This window comes from Atractosteus spatula, chromosome 3, assembly GCF_055471065.1.
Source record: "Atractosteus spatula isolate fAtrSpa1 chromosome 3, fAtrSpa1.hap1, whole genome shotgun sequence".
In the NCBI taxonomy this organism is placed as follows: domain Eukaryota; kingdom Metazoa; phylum Chordata; class Actinopteri; order Semionotiformes; family Lepisosteidae; genus Atractosteus; species Atractosteus spatula.
In genome coordinates this window covers 53,658,899-53,682,277 of record NC_142708.1, presented here as the reverse complement: position 1 = coordinate 53,682,277, position 23,379 = coordinate 53,658,899, and the positions used below count along the sequence as shown (strand labels likewise).

General features: G+C 34.9%; 1 protein-coding gene across 1 annotated transcript in view; it reads left to right on the top strand.

Annotated features, from left to right (window-relative positions):
• Positions 1-20,840, top strand: part of st8sia5 (ST8 alpha-N-acetyl-neuraminide alpha-2,8-sialyltransferase 5) — a 36,759-nt gene extending 15,919 nt beyond the window's left edge. Inside the window, exons 3-8 of the mRNA XM_088911717.1 lie at positions 2,215-2,307; positions 2,756-2,842; positions 5,038-5,182; positions 6,655-6,767; positions 7,358-7,450; positions 15,521-20,840. Coding sequence (XP_088767843.1) covers positions 2,215-2,307; positions 2,756-2,842; positions 5,038-5,182; positions 6,655-6,767; positions 7,358-7,450; positions 15,521-15,983 — 994 coding nt within the window. The 3' untranslated portion in view covers positions 15,984-20,840. The remainder of the gene's footprint in view (positions 1-2,214; positions 2,308-2,755; positions 2,843-5,037; positions 5,183-6,654; positions 6,768-7,357; positions 7,451-15,520) is intronic.
• Positions 20,841-23,379: the final 2,539 nt, after the last annotated feature.

Sequence of the window (23,379 nt, the reverse complement as noted above, 5' to 3'; positions counted from 1 at the left end):
CCAGCGCACCTTGGACACGCCCCCCTGTCTTCAGCCCCGTTTTCCTGCATGACATTTCCCTAGTGTTTCCCCCACTCCGTCGGACTGTGTCGTCCGCATAGGGTCCGGAAAGAACTGTTCGTTACAGCTACAGCAAAAAAGCAAGAGAAATATGTTTGTCAAATCTTTGCATTACTTTCTGTGCCATTCATTGTTCAGGAACAAGAATGTCAGTTTTGGTTGCTGTAAAACAGAACTGGGCAAGTGGGCACAGCCTACAGTGTAAAATATATGCAGTATACAATATGAAAACTATGTTTGCCTGTTTGAGTAAAACTGTCTCTTTTATTAATGAAATAATTTGATTTTAAAATACTAGGTGACATTATAATAGCTTTGTATATACAGTACATGTAAAGTGTGCTTCTGAAATACTTTAGGGACTTAGCATGTCTTTATCCCTATTGGACAATGCTAAGCAGTTAACATGTTAGAGTATGTGATATGCCTGAAGAAAACAGTCGGCCCTATGTCACCTGTTTGTACTTTAGTATGAAATGTTCCATAACAAATGTGATGTTCTTTTGAGTCTCCACATGGAAAGGTGTTATGCAAATGTTATAAAATATACAACCATTTTCAATCACAACCATCCCACATTTCAATCGAAGAAAGCTGAATGTTGCAACAAGAATTTGCAAGGGCATTTATCCCATCCATCGTAACAATACTAAAGCAATGCTGCCACCTGATAGGAAGTATTCATGAACAAATCCATGCACTGTTATCCATGTGTATCAATTCAATGACAAGTGTGTGACTGGTTCAGGTATTAAGCTGCACGTCAACCTCTTTGGCTGCTAGCACCGTTGGGCATCAGGAAGATCCAGCAACCTGATTACAGACATAAAGCACCCTCTTGTTTAAAAACTCATCATAGCTTTGCTGCATGAATGTTTGCTCATCAATGTTTACAACAGTCTCCTAGATACTGGTAAATGGAGGTGTTTCACATTCTGTGTCTCATATAACATACTGTATGTGCATACAAGAGAAGCTCAAAATCTTTGATCAGAACTCTGGAAAGGAATGACACTGTTTTTGTAGTGGTGTTGCACCATTGCACAGTGAGAGCTGTCAATTATAATCTTACTTCATAACATTATATAAATACATATACACATTTGTATTGTAACACAAACCTCAACCTCATAATTCCATAATGTTTCCATGCAATTATGTTCACCCACACATAACAAGCTTCATCCAAGACTATTTGCATCATCCTGGGTTCAAAGGCATTTATTGTATCCCCAGATCTTTTCACAGTCATCATCATCTTCCATGAATTTGTGAAACTGACGTGCTAGTTATTTTACAGATTGAAGTGAGTAACACTCTTCAGTCATCATTTACAACATCTCTGCCACTTTGGAGCAGACTGTTTGCATAGTTCAATGTCTCCTGTAACTTTGTTAGTCTGTGCAGAAACGTCTTTAAGAAAGATGAAATGTGTATCCCTGAGTGGATCAACTAGTAAAGAGATGGAGCACATTCTGAACTTTGTGGTCCAATTGTCACCTGTTTATGCCTGGACCTTGCCATTAGCTGTGGCTAGGATTTTCCAAGGAGAGGGCTTTCCTCAATTTGACCAAGGTTTCCTTGAAATTTTAACACACTTTCCCAGGTCTTGCCACTCTCTTGAAAACATACAGTAAGGTAAGTTGAAAACTCGCTGCTTCTGTTATCACTGCTCCAGTATATCTCCCATAAGGCAGTGTGGAGCTCACAGTGAGTTAGACGATGAAAGGCTAAAATAAGTGGATATACCAGGGAGTACATCACAGGTCCATATTTGCCCCATATGGAACAAAGCTGCTATAGCATTAAAAGATGAGTTGACAAATAATCAGTTACTACAAACCGAGGTTGTAAAGAGGGTATAAAATGGAAAATTCCCTCTGTTTCCGACTGAATTTAACTTTATTCTGTCTAATGTTTTGAATCTTGAATTTACTTGGTGTTGCATTTGTAGTATTGGCCAAACTGCTAAAATAAAAAAATGGAAGTGTTGAGAATCAATGTAGAAAATAATCTGCTGTAGTATTAGAAATGAAAAATCGAAATATCTTCATCAGGCTCATGTTTGGAATCATTAAGAGAACCGTGGTTAAGTATTTCAATTTTTTTTTAATATCTTAAAAGTTGGGCATTTCATGTTCTTTTTTTGTGCAGGTACTTTGAGTTTTACGAAGGCCCTTATGATTTTAACTCCACAACGTGCAGGGAGCTCAGGCAGGAGATCATTAATGTGAAGGTCCTTTCTATGTGAGTATTTACCAAATTCGCCTGCAGACTAAATGACATTGAATTAAAATTGTCAATATGTTTTACCAAAGTAAAAACTTTCAATACATACACACTAATACATCATGCTTTCCTACATATATATAAAGCAGATATTTACATCAAGAAAAATATGTGTGATTTATCTTTAAGTATAGAAGTTGTTAAAACTTAGAATTGTAGCAGAGATTATCAAACAATATTAAAGTAAAATTTATTTAATTTGATTACCAGGTAAACTCTCCTCTCAGTCATCAGACAATTCTTATCTTAATGCATTAATTCTCCTCTGTCCTGTTTGGTTTCCACTCTTTCTCTTGGGGATAAACAATCCAACAGATTCTGGTGTAACTAACCACTGTGAATGAATTACTGTACATTCATTTGTAACAAAATCTACTGACTATTGCATCATTCCTTTATCAATCAGGGTGAAGACATCTGAGCTGTTTGATAGATGGAGGAGTCTACAGGTGTGTAAATGGGAGCTTAACAAAACAGAGGCCAATGTTTTTAAGTAAGTATCTCTGAGCAACAGACTCATTAGCTTGCCTAATACAGTAATCACTTTGCAAATAGGAAATCAGATTGGTTTATTGTTGGCTATAATTACTGTCCTTACTGGCTATGGGGTCAATGTCGGTTCTTTTTTTAGGCTTGATTTTGCTGATCACTGTGACATTGTGCCATCTTAATTGATAATAAAACCCTTAGATTATGAGTTATTTTACTTTTGACTTTTTAACTTTTTTCTTATGTCAGAATGAAGACTTTTTAAAGCACCTCTGAGAGATTTTGGAAGATTATTTTGAGATTAGCAATAATCCTGAAATGACTCTTAATTCATTATGTGGGGTTACTAAATGTTTTGTAATGAGCTCATATGCTGATTGTACTGTATTTCTAATGTGGACAAAAAACACAAGAGGATTGTTTGGTTTGAAACTGCAATACTGTATTTACAAAAAATATAAATCACAAAATATAACTTCCAAATTAGTAAAGAGCTGGCTAATATGAAACGTGAATTTAAAATTGTTACCAGTATTAGTCCAGAATTCCTATATCCCACTGGACAACACATTTCTACTATAGACATGCTGAATGCCCAAGTAGGCTATTTTCATTAAGACTGAAACCAAGCTATTTGGCTTCTGTTTGAGTGGATCAAGGGAAATACAAATAATAAACCTGTACAGTTAATTTAGGTTTGCCAAGACATTTCTATTATACTGCTATACATCTGTTTTTGGTACAGTCATGGTCTATGCCAAGGACACATTAACTGTTATTGCGTCAGCTGAGCTTTGAGTTGGTCATATACTGTAACTATGAAAGAGATAAGAGCAGCTGCTTGATTTATACAGAAGCAGAGATGTCTTAGTTTAGATGGTGTTCTGCTTGAGCTGTTACTGGTGGGTTTTGAGTAGGTTAACTCTTTAACTCTTATTTAACTCTTTTTGTGAGCTTTCTTTTTTATACAGCTTTTCATAAAGAGGCAAAGACCCATTATAATGCTGTAGGCCAGTATGGTTATTAAACTCAGATATAAAAAAATGGATTTAAACGAACAGTCTATGTAATTATTTAGTAATATGTCATGAATGAACAAGGTTTTGGAAATTCTGATGAACTATAGCCCCCATTTCTGGAAAATGTCAATCAGACATTTCATTACATTGGAATTTATAAAAAAAACTTGTGTTTCCTGCTATTTATTTGAACAGTATGATCTGTGTTCCTTTACCATTATTTTCTGGATCTCGCATTCAACTTGGACTGTTGCTCCTCCACGTTGTCGTTTGATATCACTCTCACCCAGTGGCTGACCAAAATATTTCAACAGTCAGTACACAGGGTCTGTTTTCTCTTCTGTATGACCTTCTTCTCTAATCTTCTTCAGCTAATCTGTTTTTAATTTCTATGTTTAATGTTTGCAATGTTTCTGATGCCATACCAGTGGTACCAGATGAAGATTTATCTCTCTATCACAGATGCACTCAAGATGGATCTGGTACCTAATTGCTAGTTTTTTTAAATATTTCCTGTAATAGAGTTTTTTTACAGTATGTGTACACAACAAATGTGCTTTTGGATGGAACTGTGCTACTATGACCTTGACTGCTCAATGATAATTCTGAAGTTACTATAAATTCTCACGCCTGACATGTCCTGTCTGCAAGTCTAACTGCAGGCAAGTATGAACAGCTAAACTTCAATTTGTGCGTGCAGAAACTGTACTAATTATTAAACTATTAAAATTATATTGTACATATTCATCATTAGGGGGACATGGTGGAGCGGTGGTCAGCATTGCTGCCTCGCAGCACTGGGTTCACTTCCTGGGGTGCTGCCTGAGTGGCATTTTTAAGTTCTCCTCGTGTTTAGTTTGGTTTCCTCCCACAGTCAAAAAACATACTGGTAGTTTCTTTGGCTTCTGGGTAAAATTGGCCCTGCTGCGAGTGTGTGCTTGTTTATGTCTATGCCCTACAATGGACTGGCGTTCTGTCCAGGGTGTATCCTGCATTGAGGCCGAGTCTCCTCCTCTACCCTTTATTGGATAAAGCAGTTAGAAAGTGGGTGGATTAATAGTCATCATTATAGTAGACTTTCAATGACACTGATTGCTAATCTAATCACTGATCAGTGTTACGGCATAGTCATTTGAAATGGTCCTTGCTCTATTAGTTTTGGTTTCTTTTTCCTTTGCAGGACTTCCCTGTCTCGTTGCTGCAATGCTCCTTCCTTTCTGTTTACTACCAAGCGAAACACTCCCTCAGGAACCAAGCTTCGGTACGAGGTGGACACCAGCGGAATCTTACACATCAGCTCAGAGATATTCAAAATGTTTCCAAACGTAAGTGGCCTCCCTACACAAAAATACTAAACCCAGAAACCTTTTTTTGTGTTAAAAGCATCACATAAGTGCAAGTTTTATTTTTATTAGAACCAGTAAAACAGACTACTGTCATTTGATATGCAATCCGTCACCTAGGCTTGCATGACCAGCTCTTTTTGTTTGTTAGTGCAATGTCTGAAGTATTCATTGCTTTTGTTTAATGAGACAGTAGGTAGACGTAAATCAGAAGCTTGGAAGTCCATTCAACTCAAAGGAAATAAGCCCTTCAAGACTGGTAAAAAAACATTGATTTATTCATAAGTATAACAATATGAGTTTACTCCAATTTAAAATGTTTTTTTTTTACCTTCATACCTATCTGTATGTTGAGGACATATTATTAGATATTAATAGATATTAAAAGCATGCTTAATTATGGTGTACTTTATTGTGGAGTATTACTGTGTACTGTTGGAGTTATACTGGCATTTTACCCAGGAATGAGTGGCTTCTGACATTAATGAAACATTTGCTGGCACTTCATTGGCTGGTGTGCAATTTCATTACTTCTGATCTAATCCAAGATCATTGAATCTAGGCTGATTCGTCTTAGATTTTCTCAGATTTTTAAGGAACAGCAAATCTTTACTGGTACTGCATGCAATACTCTTGATTTCTTTGATATGCATTCCTCTTCACTGTCCAGAACAGCAGTAATCTATATTAACTTCTGAACTGAACTTGTATGTAAGATTGAAACATTGCTAGACTGCTTATACCAAAGCATGTCTTTGCCCATTTACAGTATGTCAAACTCTATACATACTTTGGTAAATAGCAGAAAAAATGCCCAATTGTCAAGGGCATCAATGCGGTTCATCTTGTAAAAGGTTAAGTCTAAAGTGCTGAAGCCCACTAAATGATAATGGAAATCCAAGCCATTCTATGTGCCACATACAGTAGTACAGTAGTTAAGCCATGCTGAATCATCTGTGGAGCCCCAAGTCAACACAATGCAGACAACTCTTTCTGACAGAAATAGCAACTCAGAACTAAAAACCAAGGCACATTATTTGATCCTATTTCGTTGGAGGTTGAAAATATGGATGAATGGATTTACATATGATGGAAATGAATTCCAGTGCTTTAATAAATACAGTAAGTGGCTCCTACAGCTTCATAGTTTTATTTGTTTAGTGTATTTAAGTAAAATAAAATCAGCACCACTTTATAGTATGGATGTGAGTTTTTTAGATAACTCTGGTGCAGCTTATGAGCTTTTCATTGTTCAGTATAGCTGTGTTTTCTGGAGGAATATGTTCAGTGTAGTGGTGCAGCAACAGAGTCTCTATCCCAGATATGAGTCCATAACCTCGCAGGCAGAAACCGAGAACTCTTACTGCTACTCTACACTGTCATTGGAGTGGGCTGTGCATGAAATTTTAAAACTATAGAAGTAAAGCTGTTCTTTTTTCATTTTTCCCCTATAGGATATGCCATACACAAGATCCCAGTTCAAGCGATGTGCAGTAATTGGTAATGGGGGAATCATAAAGAACAGCAAGTGTGGGAAAGAGATTGATTCAGCAGACTTTGTCTTTAGGTAATTTAAATTAATTATAATTGCTATTCTTAAGATCAAAGCCTTATCTGAGTAAAATATTATTTTGCTGTATTTAATTACACATGATATCCAAGAGGGAGAAACAGAATGAATTCAACACAGATAAGTAATAGTAATATAATAATAAATAATGATAAAATAATAATAATAATAATAATAATAATAAGTGTAACATCTGTAATAAATGCATATTTAACGGGAATGGGTTTCATGCGAATTGCATCTTATTCTTTTTTATTGATTCTTACTCATGAAAGGAGAAACCATACAGGTATGTCTAATATAGGTTTCTTTGTAATGAACTGCAGCCAGTTACAGTATTACCATTAAATCACAATAGTATTTTAATGAGAAGAAGGAATTAATGGGAAGAAGGAATTAACTGGCCACTCTGAGCCATGACCTCATGACCTCAGTTTGGGATGATTCAAATGGCTGTGATAGGCAAGGAAGTCTTTTTCACAACAATATGTCAGGTTCACATTTTCTACATTACCTTACCATTACTGGGTTCATGTGATAGGTGTTCAGTTCAAATAAGAATGGTTTCTCTATCTTTTCTTTCAAAGGTGCAACATACCACCAATCTCGGAGAAATATGCAGTGGATGTTGGGTACAAGACAGGCATTGTGACAATAAACCCAAGCATAATCACTGAAAGGTAAATAATTAATAATAATTAATAATTGCCTACACCTATATAGCACTTTTCTGGACACTCCACTCAAAGCACAGGTAATGGGGACTCCCCTCCACCAATGTGCAGCATCCACCTGGATGATGTGATGGCAGCCATAGTGTGCCAGAACGCTCATCACACATCAGCTATTAGGGCTATTAACAGAGTGATGAAGGCAGTTCGTAGATGGGGATTATTAGGAGGCCGTGATTGGTAAGGGCCAATGGGAAATTTGGCCAGGATGCCGGGGTTATACCCCTACTCTTTTTGAGAAACTCCCTGGGATTTTTAATTACCACAGAGAGTCAGGACCTCGGTTTTACGTCTCATCTGAAGGACGGCACCTGTTTACAGTATAGCGTCCCCGTCACTGTACTGGGGCATTAGGACCCACATGGACCGCAGGGTGAGTACCCCCTGTTGGCCCAGCTAACACCTCGTCCAGTTGTTCAATTCTTCTTTTGAAGGTATTCTTCTATGAAAAGTCTTGCACATGTCAAAACCACAGTAAAACGGTTCTAAACTTTTTATTTTGTGCAGGATGTATGTCTGGTTTGATAATTCTGCAAATGCTTATATCCATAAAGATTTTTACACCACTGGCTAAAAAATGTTGAACCTTTGGCCAGTTGTGGACCATCAGCAAATGACAGCCCAGACTGTAGAACTGAACGTGAATGCTAAACAAGTGCCCCTACTATCTCAGATTTACATTTTTTTGTATTTTCTCTCTAATGGGTAAAAACAGCAAATGATGTTTAATACTTGATGGTGGTGTGAAAGGGGAATTTTTTTTTAAATGCATGTGGATATATTTAATTTCTAGGATATGGAAAGGGTTGTACAATCACTAAAGTTCAGTTAAACTGCAGACAATGATAACTTGGCTTTGGAGCTCAGGAATGTAACAAAATTCAGCAAAATGTGTGCTCCTTCACTAAAAGAGTGACTCTTTGGTGAATTCAGGTAAATACTGTATGGGAAAGGCACAGTACATTGAGGGTCATTCAATTATCATGAACCATTTAAAGTTTAAAATGTATGTAGATGTTTAAAAGAATAATATTTATAGCTCAGTAGAACACACGTGGTTCCATAAAAATATAAGTCATCAATAGATCAATTCCAGATTAAAGCATAAAACACTTTGGTCTAAAGTGTAGTACTTGCACCTGTTTTTTAATAAGTAGTTAGCCATACAAGTAGGACAAAAGAATTATGTATCTTACATTCTCTTTTGAATGATATGGAGTTGCATCACCTGGAAAACACTTAACTTCAGTACTGATTCTCTCTTCCCTTTTTTTTATTTGTCACTCAGCCTCAAGTCAAAAAAGACTCTGAAATAGATAGATACTTTATTGATCCCGTGAGGGAAATTGCAGTGCAACAGCAGCTTAACACACACAACACAACACTTTTTTAAAAGAAGAATAATAATTGCAAGATCCGAGGGGTACATTCCCAAGTCTTAAAAATGAAGATGAATATAAAATTTATATCTCTTTCCATCTCATATTTATTATTCAGGCTGTATGATCTTGTAGGTTAGAGATGAACCTACAATGTTTCTATGGTAACTGAATTAGAACATTTCAAGGCAGGTTTGTATGGTGAATTTGAACATTAAATACATTTACAGTTTTTCCAGTTTTGTATCAGTTCATTAGTTTTGAAGCGTCCATTAGCTAGGAAAGTTTTCAAGAATCATGTTTTGCACTAGCACTTGGAAGTGTGGGAACGTTCTTTAAGTTCTTTATGACTGAGATGCCCAAATTATAGCTGAATTCTTATATTTGAGGACATTGTTAAATCGATAACTACTGACACTCAAAATTAAAAAAAGAAACTGTCACTAAGATGAAAGCCACCACATGTTCAGTTCATCTTATTTTCTGCATTTGCTGTGTTCATATTTTGCAATTTTTTGTTCCATTGACAGACATATTATCAAGGAATTTTTAAGACTTGGGAATGTACCCCTCGGATCTTGCAATTATTATTCTTCTTTTAAAAAAGTGGAACTTCAGCATGCTAAGCAGTTAAAGACCAATAGCTAACAATTTTTGGCAAAGGTTCTAAAAAGAGCTGTGGCTGTTTAATTACAAGATCACTCATTTGCAAATTAGCTGTATGAGTCACTTCAGCTTACAGTTTACAGTTCAGATCGATGCACAGGACACTGTCAGCTCTTGTTGGGGATAGTAATGATCTGTTGCTGACTCTGTTCTTGCTCACATTCTTGCCCTGCTGGACATCAGTGCTGCCTGTGAGACTGTTGATCATTCTTTCTTGCTGAATAGATTAGAGGTCATTGTTCCTCCGTAACAAATGTGATCACGTCAGGTGCCCCACAGGGCCAAGAAGGTCTAATTTTTCAGTATCTTCAGTTGGATTCTTGGAAGTATGGTATGAATTTTCATTTCCATGCTGATGATTGATGACGCTCAAATTTATTTTCAAGTTCTAATGTCAGGAGTCAGGAAGTTAAGAATGTTGTGAAGGTATACTTTTTGTAACAATGTCCATATCTACATTATCCCAATCTGAGGCAGAAAAGTTCGATACGTGTGGAGAATGTAGCTGCTCAGATATTACCTATAACTAAAATATACTGCATGAGCCATTGCAGCTTCCTTGTACTGGGTTGTTAATAAAATTCGAACTACTCCTTCTCAGCCTTTGTTGCGTGACTGGGTTAGCTCCTGACTACATCAACTGTTAACTCCCTATAAGTTTATTATTTTGCTCAAAAGCTGTGGAATGGTCTCCTAACCCTTATCAGAACCGGCACTCACTTTTCTAGCTATTAATTTTGTATTATATACTCTGTTAGTTGGTGTATATTTGCCTCCTTTGTTTCAACATGCCTTTATATAATGGATCATGAAAGGGTTTATGTAACAAATATTATTAGAATTTGCCATAACCTTGAAATGTGTCCGTTTTCTTAGCGTTCTAATGCCCCACTATACATTAATTAATATTGTGAGGCATATCTGCAGCCAAGACAGCAGTATGTGCATGTCCTACTCATGCTTGATTAAGCAGTTATCTATTTCTGTATCAAAGATACTGGCTGTGGGGTGTTCTCTCCCAGTGAAATGCCTGGCTATATCATTCAAGTTCTATATGATAATTCTATAATTCTATGGTAAAAACATATTGGATATTTTCTCAATCATATTCATTTTAATTTTCATACAAAGGGATTTACAATGTCTAAAATATCATAACAAATTAATAGTTGCAAAGAAGAGAGTGGAATTCTTGTCATCCAGCTCATTTGTGTGTTTTTTTCTGACGAAACGATCTCCTCCAGGGTGTCAGCTTCAACAACATGGCTGGGCAGCGTGATCCACATTCCCACTGCCCATTCTGTAAAGAAAACTAGATAGATGAAGTAGATTGAGCTAGGGTATTTAAACTCTATTCTAAAAGCTTGAGACCATGTAATTCTTCACCACAACCTTACTTTGGTGTTGTATCATTTTTAATATTCCTTCAATTTTTCAATACCATAAATACCTCCCCTTACAATAGAAAATATAGTTGTCTGGAATGTGTGTAATGGTTATTTACTGCATATGGTGATTTACTTTGTAGTTATTTCTTGACTGCTGTCTAACACAAAAGGATTCCTCAGACAAATTTGGGATATTTGGGGACATCTGTTCGTAGTCACAGTGCCTGTGCATTGGAGACACTCCATCTCTCTCATTCTGCACCCTGTTGAGCTCCTGCTGCCACATCTGTTAGCAAAATTACAATTCTGATCTTAAAACAACCCAACTGTGCTATATTGAGCTTTTACCATGCTTGAATTCCCTATTTTGGGATTATGATGCTATTCTGTAGAACGGCCTTTTATAAAGTATATTAGAAAATATAATGGTAATGAAAGAAAAGAAAATGAAGCATCGTAAAGCAATAGGCAAATGTATTTTTCTAAAAAAAACAAGCATAACCAATGACGCACTATCCCAGGAGATACTGAGTGAGTTAAGAAGAGGTGTGCTAATAAGAAGCAAAGGTTAGATCTCTTTATGATTATAGACCAGTATTTTCTTCAGGAATATGGAGATATTTTATTATTAAATATTAAAATATAATACGATGGAAATGATTATCTTACAGTATACTGATAATGTTAATTGGATTTTAGTTTCTGTACTTGTTATTTAACATGGAAATATGCCCAGGGGGACCGTCTTAAGGATTTAGAAAGTCCCAGTGCATGTTTTGTTTGTATTTGCAGCTGAAGAATAAAGCTTCTACTGTAACACGCAGGTCAGTCTATCCTTGAAATTACTTTTAGGCCTAATAATGACCTTTTCCTTACAAGCAAGGCAATGTATCTATTTTAATTCCCATTATCATAATTGTAATTAGAAACTACTATCCCAACACTTCACAGCTTGAAAGGGACAAATTAGAGAAGAAAAATTTCTCAATCAAATTGTTGCTGATTGGGGAAACTGGACATTACAGTTTCATGCTTGTGTGTACTCTATTTTACCATTCTATTCTTTTACAAGTGAAAATGTTCAATCTGCAGAATTAAAGTACTTCTATCCCCTAATTAATATACTGTCAAAGTCTGCTTTAACTTTTTCAAGAATAGTTAGCTACCCTTACAAAAACCTATATTTTGAAGCACTATTCTTCTGTAGTCCCACTACTAAATATACTGTAGATGCTTTTTATTTATAGTAGTTATGAATTTGTTTCCTCATAAATCGAGGTACCAAAACTGTTATTGTATATGGCTTGTTGTGGCATATCATCAAATAAATGCAATACTGCAAATATACTGTTGTGGCCACCATCATACACATAATGCTGGCACTCATTGTACCTAGTGTTGATGGTCTGGCTGTTATTCAGTTTGTTTCTCATCTATTGGCTCAACTGTTATGTAACAGTACTATAGCATCTGATGTTATCACATAACTTATGCTAGAAAACTGTACAAAATGCTGAAGGATCTACAGTATAAGGAAAGTTTATGCCTTTTATTACAATTTCTCAGGACAATAAAGATCTGCTTTGACACATTGTTTGTGACAAGATGGTATATGCCAAGCAACATATTTCAGATTGACAAAAACGTTTTCATCCTACCTTTTTAGTGTTCCTGTTTATAACTTTTATAACTCCAGTTTTCTTTAAAATCTGACCAAGCCATACATCTGACTACCTTCTCTCCGAATTCATCAGTAAAATTTTACATTGCCACAAAAATCTGTTTTTACATAATGGACTACAAAAGTAGACCTTAGAGTAAAGAATATTACCTGGAAAAATCATATTGTGAAGTTAAAAAGTAGTGATAAGAGAATAAATTGGTGTATTGTGATACATTTATGTCTGGGACATAAAAATCAAATCCAGCTAATTTCCATACATGTAATGTGGAATCTAAAATTCTAAGCATACTGTAAGAACATTGTGTAGCTGAAATTTGTGTTCAATTATTTAATAAGAGTACTGAATTTGAAATGGCAAAAATTATTATTTTTGAAACATACTGTACAAACATAGACATGGCATTTTGAGCTTATTCCTACTTTGATCCCATGGTGTACTTCAGTGGTTTTGCCTTGGGGTAATTGTCAAGCTCACAAAAAAAGCTTGTCTTGAGCTGAAATGACCTTCGTGGTTATGTCATTGGAATGACAGCCAGAGAAAAAAGAAACAATGTAGGACTGAGGACTGACGGCATAGCAGAAACCAGTTAAGTGTAGGAATAAACTACAATTAAACAGTAACAGACACTGTGAATGAAATCCCAATCAATGTCAATAACATTCTGTATTGATCACACCCTTTCAACCCTTTTAGTGGCTTTCACAGTAAATAAGTTATACATACGATCATGTTTTTGAGACAAACAGTGCTATCTCATCACTATCCTTGCCAGATATAAATACCTTTTGTTTTCAGACAGAGATAACTCTGTTGTAAATCAGCATTACTATTAAAGTATTGTATCTGTGGGAGTAATTTAATCAAGACATAGTAGAGGAAGAATTTCTGAGATGTCTCTGTTTGATGTCTTTCTGTTGGTGTAGTTTCATACAGAATATATCGTTTTAAGGTTTTCTGTATATTTTAAGATACATTGAGTTCATATTTAGCTAGCACTAGTGGCATCAAAAAGTCTGCTTTTACGGTGTTGTACCACATAAGACCTCATGGTTTATCATTTCAGACAGAATGCTTCAGACAGAACTGTTCAAATAGAAGATTTGACTCACAGATGGCTCTGGTGGATAAATTTCAAGGCTTCTTCTGGAAAAAAGGAAAAAACACAACAAAAGATAGTTTTTTTTTAATATAAAATTGTTTCATGCATTAATAGTTTATATATTTATATAAACATCTGAAATGTCTATTATGATTTAAAAGCCTTATCTTCAAGTACAGTAGGTATTTTTAAGCATGCCTCCAAACACCTTGGAGTAAAGCTCCTGCTCGTCACATTTGCTGTTCTTGTCTGATTGATTTGATTGAAACTGACTTCAAATCAAAGTGATGGACTTGGTCTATAATTGGGAAAAACATAACTTCCCTTTACATGAGCTATGTTTGATGCTCAGTATTTTCAGTTTGACCTATTCTGAAAGCAAAAGCCTTTTTACAATGAAAGGACATTTGGTGGATTGTAGAACATTATTGCATTATACAGAAATCATGTTCAGGTCAATTATGTTTATCCTCGTGGAAGTTAAACTGTTAATTGAAATGTGTAATTTACATGCATAACAACTGAATTACAGCTAAAATACAGACAGGTCGTGTTGGCTTTTGGCTAGGACCAAAGCTACAGTATGTGTTCTACAGTTTACCAAAATGTAGGCTTCTTGCTTCTCACCTTAGGAATTGACAAAATGTGAAGAGCTTGTTAATAAGCTCTCATTATTAATCTCTTGTTATCTACTTAGAAATATGGTTTGTTGAATAATTGATGATTCTGAAAAAATAAAACAGATTGGAGACTGTCACTAAAACAACCCCCTAACCCCCAGAACTGTTTTACAGTACATGCATGTTGTGAAACACAGGTTGAATTAAATAATATGTTTGTACTTAGTACAGTACTTAGCTGCGTATTGTATTTACAACAATATATGATTAATTATACAAATATTATACAATATTTTAAATATAAAGCTACTAAAACTTAACCTACCAAGAGTTTTGTAATAGTTTTGCCAATGAAACTGTTGGCTTAAACTTTTTTGTATGTACAGTATGGGAATGGATCTTCTTTATAATTAGAATTAAAAACTATGGGTATACAGTATATCAAAAAATATCCCAATCATGCATTTCTAACAATATACTATCGATATTACCACAGTATTTTTCCACAAGGCCATATACAGTGTAAGTGGACCATTCTTTTAATTATAGTCTTTGTTTTCCCTAAAATTAACTAAACCAGTAAAATTAGCAAACCGTATATATACTGAATAACAATGATTTCCATGACAGCTTGATTAAAAAGAAAAGCCTCTACTCTGTCTTTCTTTTACAACGGTACACTGGTTTGCTATTAACAAAGTAACACAGTTATAAAATGCAGATTTATAAAATCTAGCAAATTTTAATCTAATGGAAGCATAAAAGCTATAGTCTGGGCCTGTGCATGCATTCACTGAAGAGTATTCTTTTCAGCATGATTACGTGGAGCCCAGACATCTGTGTAATTAAAACTTCAAGATGCAGCTACAGTATAGTTTATAATACAAAGTGTTTTGCTATTCATGTATTCAAATTCTGCTCAATTTTCATGGATGTATGCAATTTATAGACTTACTGAAGGGGCAAATCTGATGAAAATGGCTTATTAAAAACTGTTGGCTGTTTTACACACTAAATATGAATGCAATAAACAGATGTATAAAAACAGATTTATTGGTGTGCTGCATGTTATGTACATAAATCTGGAAAATAAAAAACAGTCATGTTTATTCTGCATCACATTTTATAACATTTATAAGTCCAAAGTTGCCATATTAAACTTTGTCGTGCACTCTTTGTCAGGTTTCAGAAGCTGGAGAAATGGAGGAGACCCTTCTACGAAGTGCTGCAAGCTTATGAGAACGCATCTATAGTGCTGCCAGCCTTTTATAATACTCGCAATACAGACGTCTCCTTCCGGGTCAAGTACGTCCTGGACGATTTCGACTCCCAGAAGTCCGTGTTCTACTTCCACCCCCAGTACCTCATCAATGTGCAACGTTTCTGGATGATGCAAGGGGTGCGTGCGAAGCGGCTGAGCAGCGGACTGATGCTGGTCACGGCAGCCTTGGAGCTCTGTGAGGAGGTGCACCTCTACGGCTTCTGGGCCTTCCCCATGAACCCTTCCGGAATCTTCATCACTCACCATTACTATGACAACGTCAAGCCTCGGCCTGGGTTCCATTCCATGCCCAATGAGATCTTTAGCTTCCTGCATCTGCACAGCAGGGGCATCCTGCAGGTACACACCAGCCCCTGCAGGTGATGTCATGTTGCTCGCCTTTGTTGATGTTTCCTTTCTGTATTTTAGGTCAAATGTCAAGACTTTCTTTAATCAGTGTTCAAGGAAGATAATTTTTCGACAGCAACGTGAGGCTGTATTCCTCAAAATGTGACTCTACAGATATCCTGTATTTTTAAAAATAGAGCACAATAATTGTGTTTGCGTACCTATAATTGGATATTTTGAGTGAAATGTCAAAATATATGACCGATGTATCTATGTATGCACTCACACTTTTCTGTGCAGACAAACATTTGTAAGAATTACTGTGCACATTTTAGAATATTGCAAGAGTTGTCATTTATCAAACCCTACACACAAGAAAGTACTGACTTGACTGTAAACTCACCTTACATGACACTCAATTCAAATCAAATCTCAGATCATAGACTTTTGATCTGAGATTTGATTTGATCAAATATCTTCTTAGAAAATGATTTTCTCAAACAGCCATTACCTGCAACAAAAGAACAGAATAAAATGCTACTTGCTCTCATTGATGACTTCCATTACAGTTCTGAGACCTATTTTCTCAATATTCATCTTTACATGAATAATCACAAATTAGAATAATTAAGACTATCAAAAAATTAAGTTAATCAGCACTTTTTCGTGCTCAGAATTTTAAAATGTTCAATTACAAAATTTGATTTCATACAGTGTGTACAGCAAGTCAGAAACACATAAGTTCATTATGTGTGTGTAAACATAGATATTTTTAAGAAGCACATTGGCAGACATTCATGAAAACCTAATCCAAAATAATTGTTTGGCGTTCTATGAAGAAACAATAACATTATATCCATTCTACTTGCTCTGTGAAACAAAACTGTTACTGTACTGTTACTGGTAAGTGCTAAATATTACACAAATGATTACACACAGAAATATAATAATAACATTGGATTTTCTATAAATATTTCTACTGCATGTTATTTTATTTAAGAAATTACAGATGGAAAAATAGCACAAAATACTTGCCCAACTAAAAGAGACTTTCACTGTTAGCAAAAGGATTACTACTGCTTCACCAAGGGCTTTTTAGTAATCTGAGAGGCTGAGTAATGTTTATAATCAGCCAGAGAATAAGGATTTAAAACTACACACAAATTGATTTTCAATTACTATTTTTATTGCTGGAAATTGAATTGAATCATTGAATATATACACCTGTGATGCTTTAATTGCATAGATATGAAATATTAAATCAATGCAGTTCTTACAGAAATACGAATGGGCATTTTAATTCAATATACTGTGATATGACTACATACAGGAAACACGAATAGTAAGCATTTCTTTAAAAACTGGAAAAGAAAATGATACATATGTAGTTTGATCAGCAGTCTCTCTGTCAACTTCTCTGTACTTTTCCAAAACAAGGGACTAAAAGCAAACTACCAGCACACTTCTGCAACTGATATTATTTAATACATGTAAAAGCAAGCTTTTATTTTGAAACACATATACAATGTTCTTTAATAATATAAGACACTTGTTCTGTCCATAAATAGTTTTAGGGTATTGATTTATTGTGTTATTGTACTTATACTTTTATGTACTCATTGTAAATGAACTAATGTCTAAACAAACTATAATAAACTGATAACTGAACCTGAAACTCAGGTTATAAATTAACATATATAAAATTGAATATGATTCAAAATAAAAAGAAAGGTGGTCATGTCTTAGAAAGGGCTACTCTCTGAATTACATACAGTATATATTTCAATACATTTGTGAAAAATCATACTTTTGTATATACTTTGAAAATATTACATTTCAGTATAATGTTTTAATATCTATTTATATATAAATAAATGATCACTTTAACTTATTTACTTTAAGAGTAAATTGCTTGCACAACAAAGTAAAAATATTAATATTCAAATAATAATTTGAATTATCTTTTGATTTTTAAAGTATTGGGCACATTTTCAGTGCACTAAGTATTCAAAAATGCTTTATTTTTTTTCTAAAGCTATGCTAAAATTTATTCTTGTTAGATTTGATCAGCTTTGAAATGTTTTTGTTCTTCAAACAGATATTGCCTGTACAATTAAATCTCTTTATTTGTCAATTTGGAATATTCTATCAGTTTTTTAAAGTTTTTTTTAACAATAGAGTGGAGATAGGAACTGGCAATATCAATTTACTTAAGAGTAAGACACTCATCAAATTTAGAAAATGTATGATTAGGACCTTCATGTGATTTGAAGTTTTTTTGTGGGGCAGCATCTCATGAAGGCCATTATCCACATTCATTAGTATCTTTCGTAACAGTGATATGCAGGTGACACCCTACTCACCTGATAATAAACACCTTGTTCTTTTAAGACCTGTGGTATATTGTAGTTACAAACCACTATAAGCTTTTTCCATTTTGATCTATATTTTGTTTTCCCATCACATTCTGAAACATGTTAAAAATGGCTCCCTAAAAAGGAAGTCGTTTAGAGCATTAATTAAACAGAAAATTTCTAATGCTCATTGTTACACTTGGCTATGAAGTCTAGCTGCATGATTAATGTTAAACAAGAAACATTCTGCCATATTTATCGTTGTCCCTATTAATTTGTTATGAGAAACAAAACAGCCTCAAAAATATTGTAGAAAATAACTTTATAATCGTCAGCATTCTGGGGTGTAGCACTAGGTATTCTGTCGCTGTTGTAATCCAGATGACACCATAACAATCAGAACTAATTCATCAGATAATATTGTACATCATGGTTCTTTGGAGACTACACCTCCAGATCTATAGTATCAAATACCAGTGCTGAGTGGTAGCTGTGTCTCTCTACCCACAAGTGTCATCAGCTTAAAGCTTTAAAATAGGACTGCAAAATAGATCTATCTACACAAGCTTAATAGAAAAACCATGCATGATGCTGGAAGTCCCAACATTGCATCTTGAAATGAAAGGTAAATAATAAATATTATGGACACAGCAATGACAGTAGCGAAAATGATATCGTTTTCCCAGCCTGCATATATAAATTGTATAGTTTAGGTCACTTGATTGATTATTCAGTGTAAATTACTATCATATTATGTTAAAGAAGAGAAATGGTTGTGGGTTTTTTTTTTGCTTTCAATTAAGTTGTGCATCAGTTGTGCTTTACAAATGTACTTAATCATTAAACAGTTACCCAAATTTTTTTAAGAAGGTTTCAAGCTCTGAAAATGTATATTTGTATTTATTTTTGTATTAATTGTATTAATTGATTCTTTGCTGCCTCTCCCAATGGAAGTATTTGTACTTTTAATGATATTATTTTACCTTATAATGTCCAATGCTGATCATGCACTGACCTCTGAAACAATTACTGCTGTAAGCCTTTTTGGAGAATACTCTTTTTTAATACTGCCCTTGCCAAGCTTAATTCTTAATGAATGCACACAAAAATATACTGTATGGTAAAAAGTTACCATCTTAAGGAAAAAGATCTAACAACATCTGTTCAATAATTGTTTATTAATTCATATTCTATTAGATCTTTATTTTTTATTTTTGAATTGACTAAAAAAATGTCCTTTCCTCAGCTTTCTATATATTGTAGTAGTACGGATCAGACACTTTCCTAACACATGTTTCTAATTATTTGAAAAGCACAGGAACATGACCAGTTTGAAGAAATGTTCACTTCCTTCTTGCCTAAGATTGCCAGATAGAAGCCACTGCCAAGTCTGGACCACAATAAGAAGCATTTCTGACCTTCTCACTTCTCACATTCTTCTATTTTCATATAAAGCACCAACATGTTGGGGGTCTAATATTCAGCCTAAACTCCATAGAAAAATACACAAAAAAAGGAAGAAATATTATTATTATTCTACATGTGTAGACAATTTGCTACACTGACAACCTACAGTATGTACAGTATAATATATGACAGCAAATTATGTTTCATTCATATGGTAATTAGATTCCATATATAAGAAATTGGTTAAAAATATTTGAACACAGTATATGCACAGCAGCATTATTTGGACTCAGGGATGAATTTTAATGTTATTTCAAGTATATAATGACTAACAAGTGGATGTAACAGTGGAATTGTACACTGGATAAAGGCTCTCTGTTGCAGTCAGTTAATATAATCATCTTCGATTATGCTCAAAACCACTACTGAGTTGTAAAAAGTTGAGTTCATTTTTGTAAATTAGGGGGAATGCCCTAAGAATTGACATGCATTAAGGAAAGATGTGACTTTTAAGTGTATATTGACATGTTTGTATAATGATGAGCATATCATATGGTGAGCTCTTGAGGAAACACTTAAAGACACTTAAAAATGACCACAAATGTTTTCTCCAGAGACAGCAAAAATGTATCCATACTCACAAATCCTTTTCTCATGGTTAGATTTTAACACTGTCTAGAAAATGGCCTGATATCTATTCAAATAGTCTGTTACATAAACATGCAGGATGTTTTGCAGGGCAGATTACTCACTGTCATGTTTTTAACACTTCTATGTGTTTTTAGATAATGTAGCAACATTTTAAATATATGAAATGTGTGTATACTTGCATCTTTTATTTCACAAAGATACCTATACACTCCAATGATTCCCATATATAATATGTAATATGCCCTAGGTTTCCTTGTAGAAAGGTTTAATACTTACAATGTAATTCTGTTTGTAGATGTTCTCACACAATTTATGCAGAGTGCTGTCTGAATCTGTGAAGTCTGTGTTTGTGTAGTTCTGCTGTGCTAAATGTATAGGAAAGTGCCGCAGTACAGTGTGGTCAGTAAAGTACAAGATCTGGTTGTATAATATAAATCCAAATTAAATCTTGATGACATATATGTAAATAAACTTTTAAATTTTGGGATTCTCCTTCTTTTTTGGATTAGTACAGCGATTCTCTTATTTTTATAGAGACGTATCATGGAAGTTTTTCAACAGCACGTATACCCTGTCCATATGCAGTAATAACTCAATTATAATAATGGTTTTACTATTCCGTTTCTCTAGTAAAAAGAGTCATATTATTATAACAGACCTTTGTGTACCATACTCAAGGATCTATGTAGTCCTGACATTTCTGATACACATGCATTCACAAATATACAACTCTAAACAAACATTGCAATCATGTAAGGATGTTCTTTTATCTTGTTTGGAAGCGTAATAAGTCAAAATGTTTAGTGACTACCAGTTCTGGATTTACTGGTACTCAGCTGTGCATTGGCTCCTGATTCATATTTTTCCTTCATTCCTTTACAGGTGCTTGCTGTCATTGTTAGAAATTATCAGTGTGTGTACAAGGATAATTACAATTATGCTTGCCATTCATTTGTTTCCATAATCATTATTAAACTCCAAATAACTTTCATTTTTATGTCCTCAGTATCTGGAATCTCTATTTGTTGTCTCTTATACTCCATTTCAATGGTAACAATAAAAGAAATAACTCTGGTGAGATTACAAACAGACCATTTTCATAAAAAAAAGGTAGTCTTCTGCTACACAGTAATGTGCTTGTTTGATATTCTTAATATAGATATGCATATAGATTCATTAATCAAGGCAGGTTATTTATAAGTTTATTTTCATGGCATGCAATTCTACATACACATTTTGTAACATCACCATGTGGTTGAAGAAACATGCATTGTTTAAAATGAGACATTTTGATCCTTAGGACAACTGAAAGACATGTCAGCTAGGTTAATGGGTCTCTGGTATCTAAGTGCATGTGTGTGTACTCTGCTATGGACTAGCTTGCAACTAAGGGGTGCTGTCCCTACTAGCATTCTTTGTTAGGGAAATAGTAAGGAATGGACCCTATGCAGATCCAGGGAACTCCAGAGGAGGAAAACAGAGTTCAACAGGGGATATCCAAAAACAAACTCAAAACCAGTAATAAGTCAATAGCCAAGAGGTCTTAAAGCAATAAATACCTGAGTGAGATTCCAAAAGTCGTGGTCAAAAGCAAGGCTAGAATCCAAAGACAAAAAGGGAAGCAAAGACCGTAAACACAAATCACAACTCTCACAAGAAAAACCTAATACTGAATAGGAAAGGGACAGAGAGCTTGGCTTAAGTAGGTTGGGTAGGGGAGGCGTGGTGGTGAAGAGGTGCTGGGATTGGTTGACGAGGTCTAGGTAGTCTGAATCTTCCCTGACTGAGGTAGGTGCCTGTGGATTCGAAGCCCCCTGGTGGTTGGATGATGGTACCGTAAGATTCTATATCTTTGGGATTATGGGTTGCTATGACACTTATCAGGAATAAGTGTAGTTATGATCATGGATGGAAAAGTCCTTATTTCCCATTACACTCGAATTGTCATCTTTGCAGCGAATTAATTCGATGAGCTATGTCCTCAAAGTGAATAATCAGTTCATTTTTTTTCTTGAAGCTAATCAAAGCAAATTATGACTGGAAATAATTGAATGGTTGCAGTGTATTTTCAGGAACAGGGATTAACAAAATGAACAGAGTGGAAAGCTGTTTAAATGATAGATTAGTCATTTGTGCTTAGTATTTCTCCGAATGTAAATCTCGCTCATTTTATGACCCTCAAAGATTTTAATGTGTAACAGGGCTCAGAGCGCGTAACAGAAATGTCATCATCCCCCTTTGCTACACAACGTAGACCTCCTGCAGAAATGTTGGTGCGGTAGCCTTTGTGGGTGTCTCAGGAGTGGGGTTGTACAGTAGTGAACTCCGAAGCGACCGTGATTGAAAATCCACCACACAAGAGCAAAGCTCCGATTGTCGCAGAAGCATGCACGACTATGGCAATTGAACTTCATAATCCAATCTAAAACAGACATTCTGAACACCCTAAAGTAATTTTGGGTTGTGTGGTACTTCTGTTCTTTGTACCTAAAGTGCACAAGACATTATCATATTCTATCAATATACTGTAGCCTAGGGCTGATGTACAGTACGTTATATGTACAGCATCACAAGTAGAATCTCCTGATATGTTTCGTGATTGTAATTGAACGTTTAAATGTTAGCTAGGGTGTGTAATTAAGCTTACAACTGATCACAAAAGCACCAGTCATTCCTGAAGAAATGTAAAAGAAGAAAATTACTGAAACAGAATTCTTTCAAAATACTGTACTTTGTGCTTCACCAAAGATCCAAAACCATGTTTTTTTTTTAATTTATCTGTTGATACCGGTAAATACAGTTCTTTTTCTTTACACAGTATCTGTTATCCAGTTTATCTAAGCATCCGATAAAATACTAGAGATGAAAGAACATTTCACTCTCTACCTTTTACCTTCAGTGACTAGTCAGTGCAATGTTCTATACAATTGCCAGGTTTTGTCCCATTTAACAAGCAGAAAAAATAGCAGACAAGTATTTTTGGAGAAGGCTAATCTACTAATCGGGAAACCTTTAAGCTG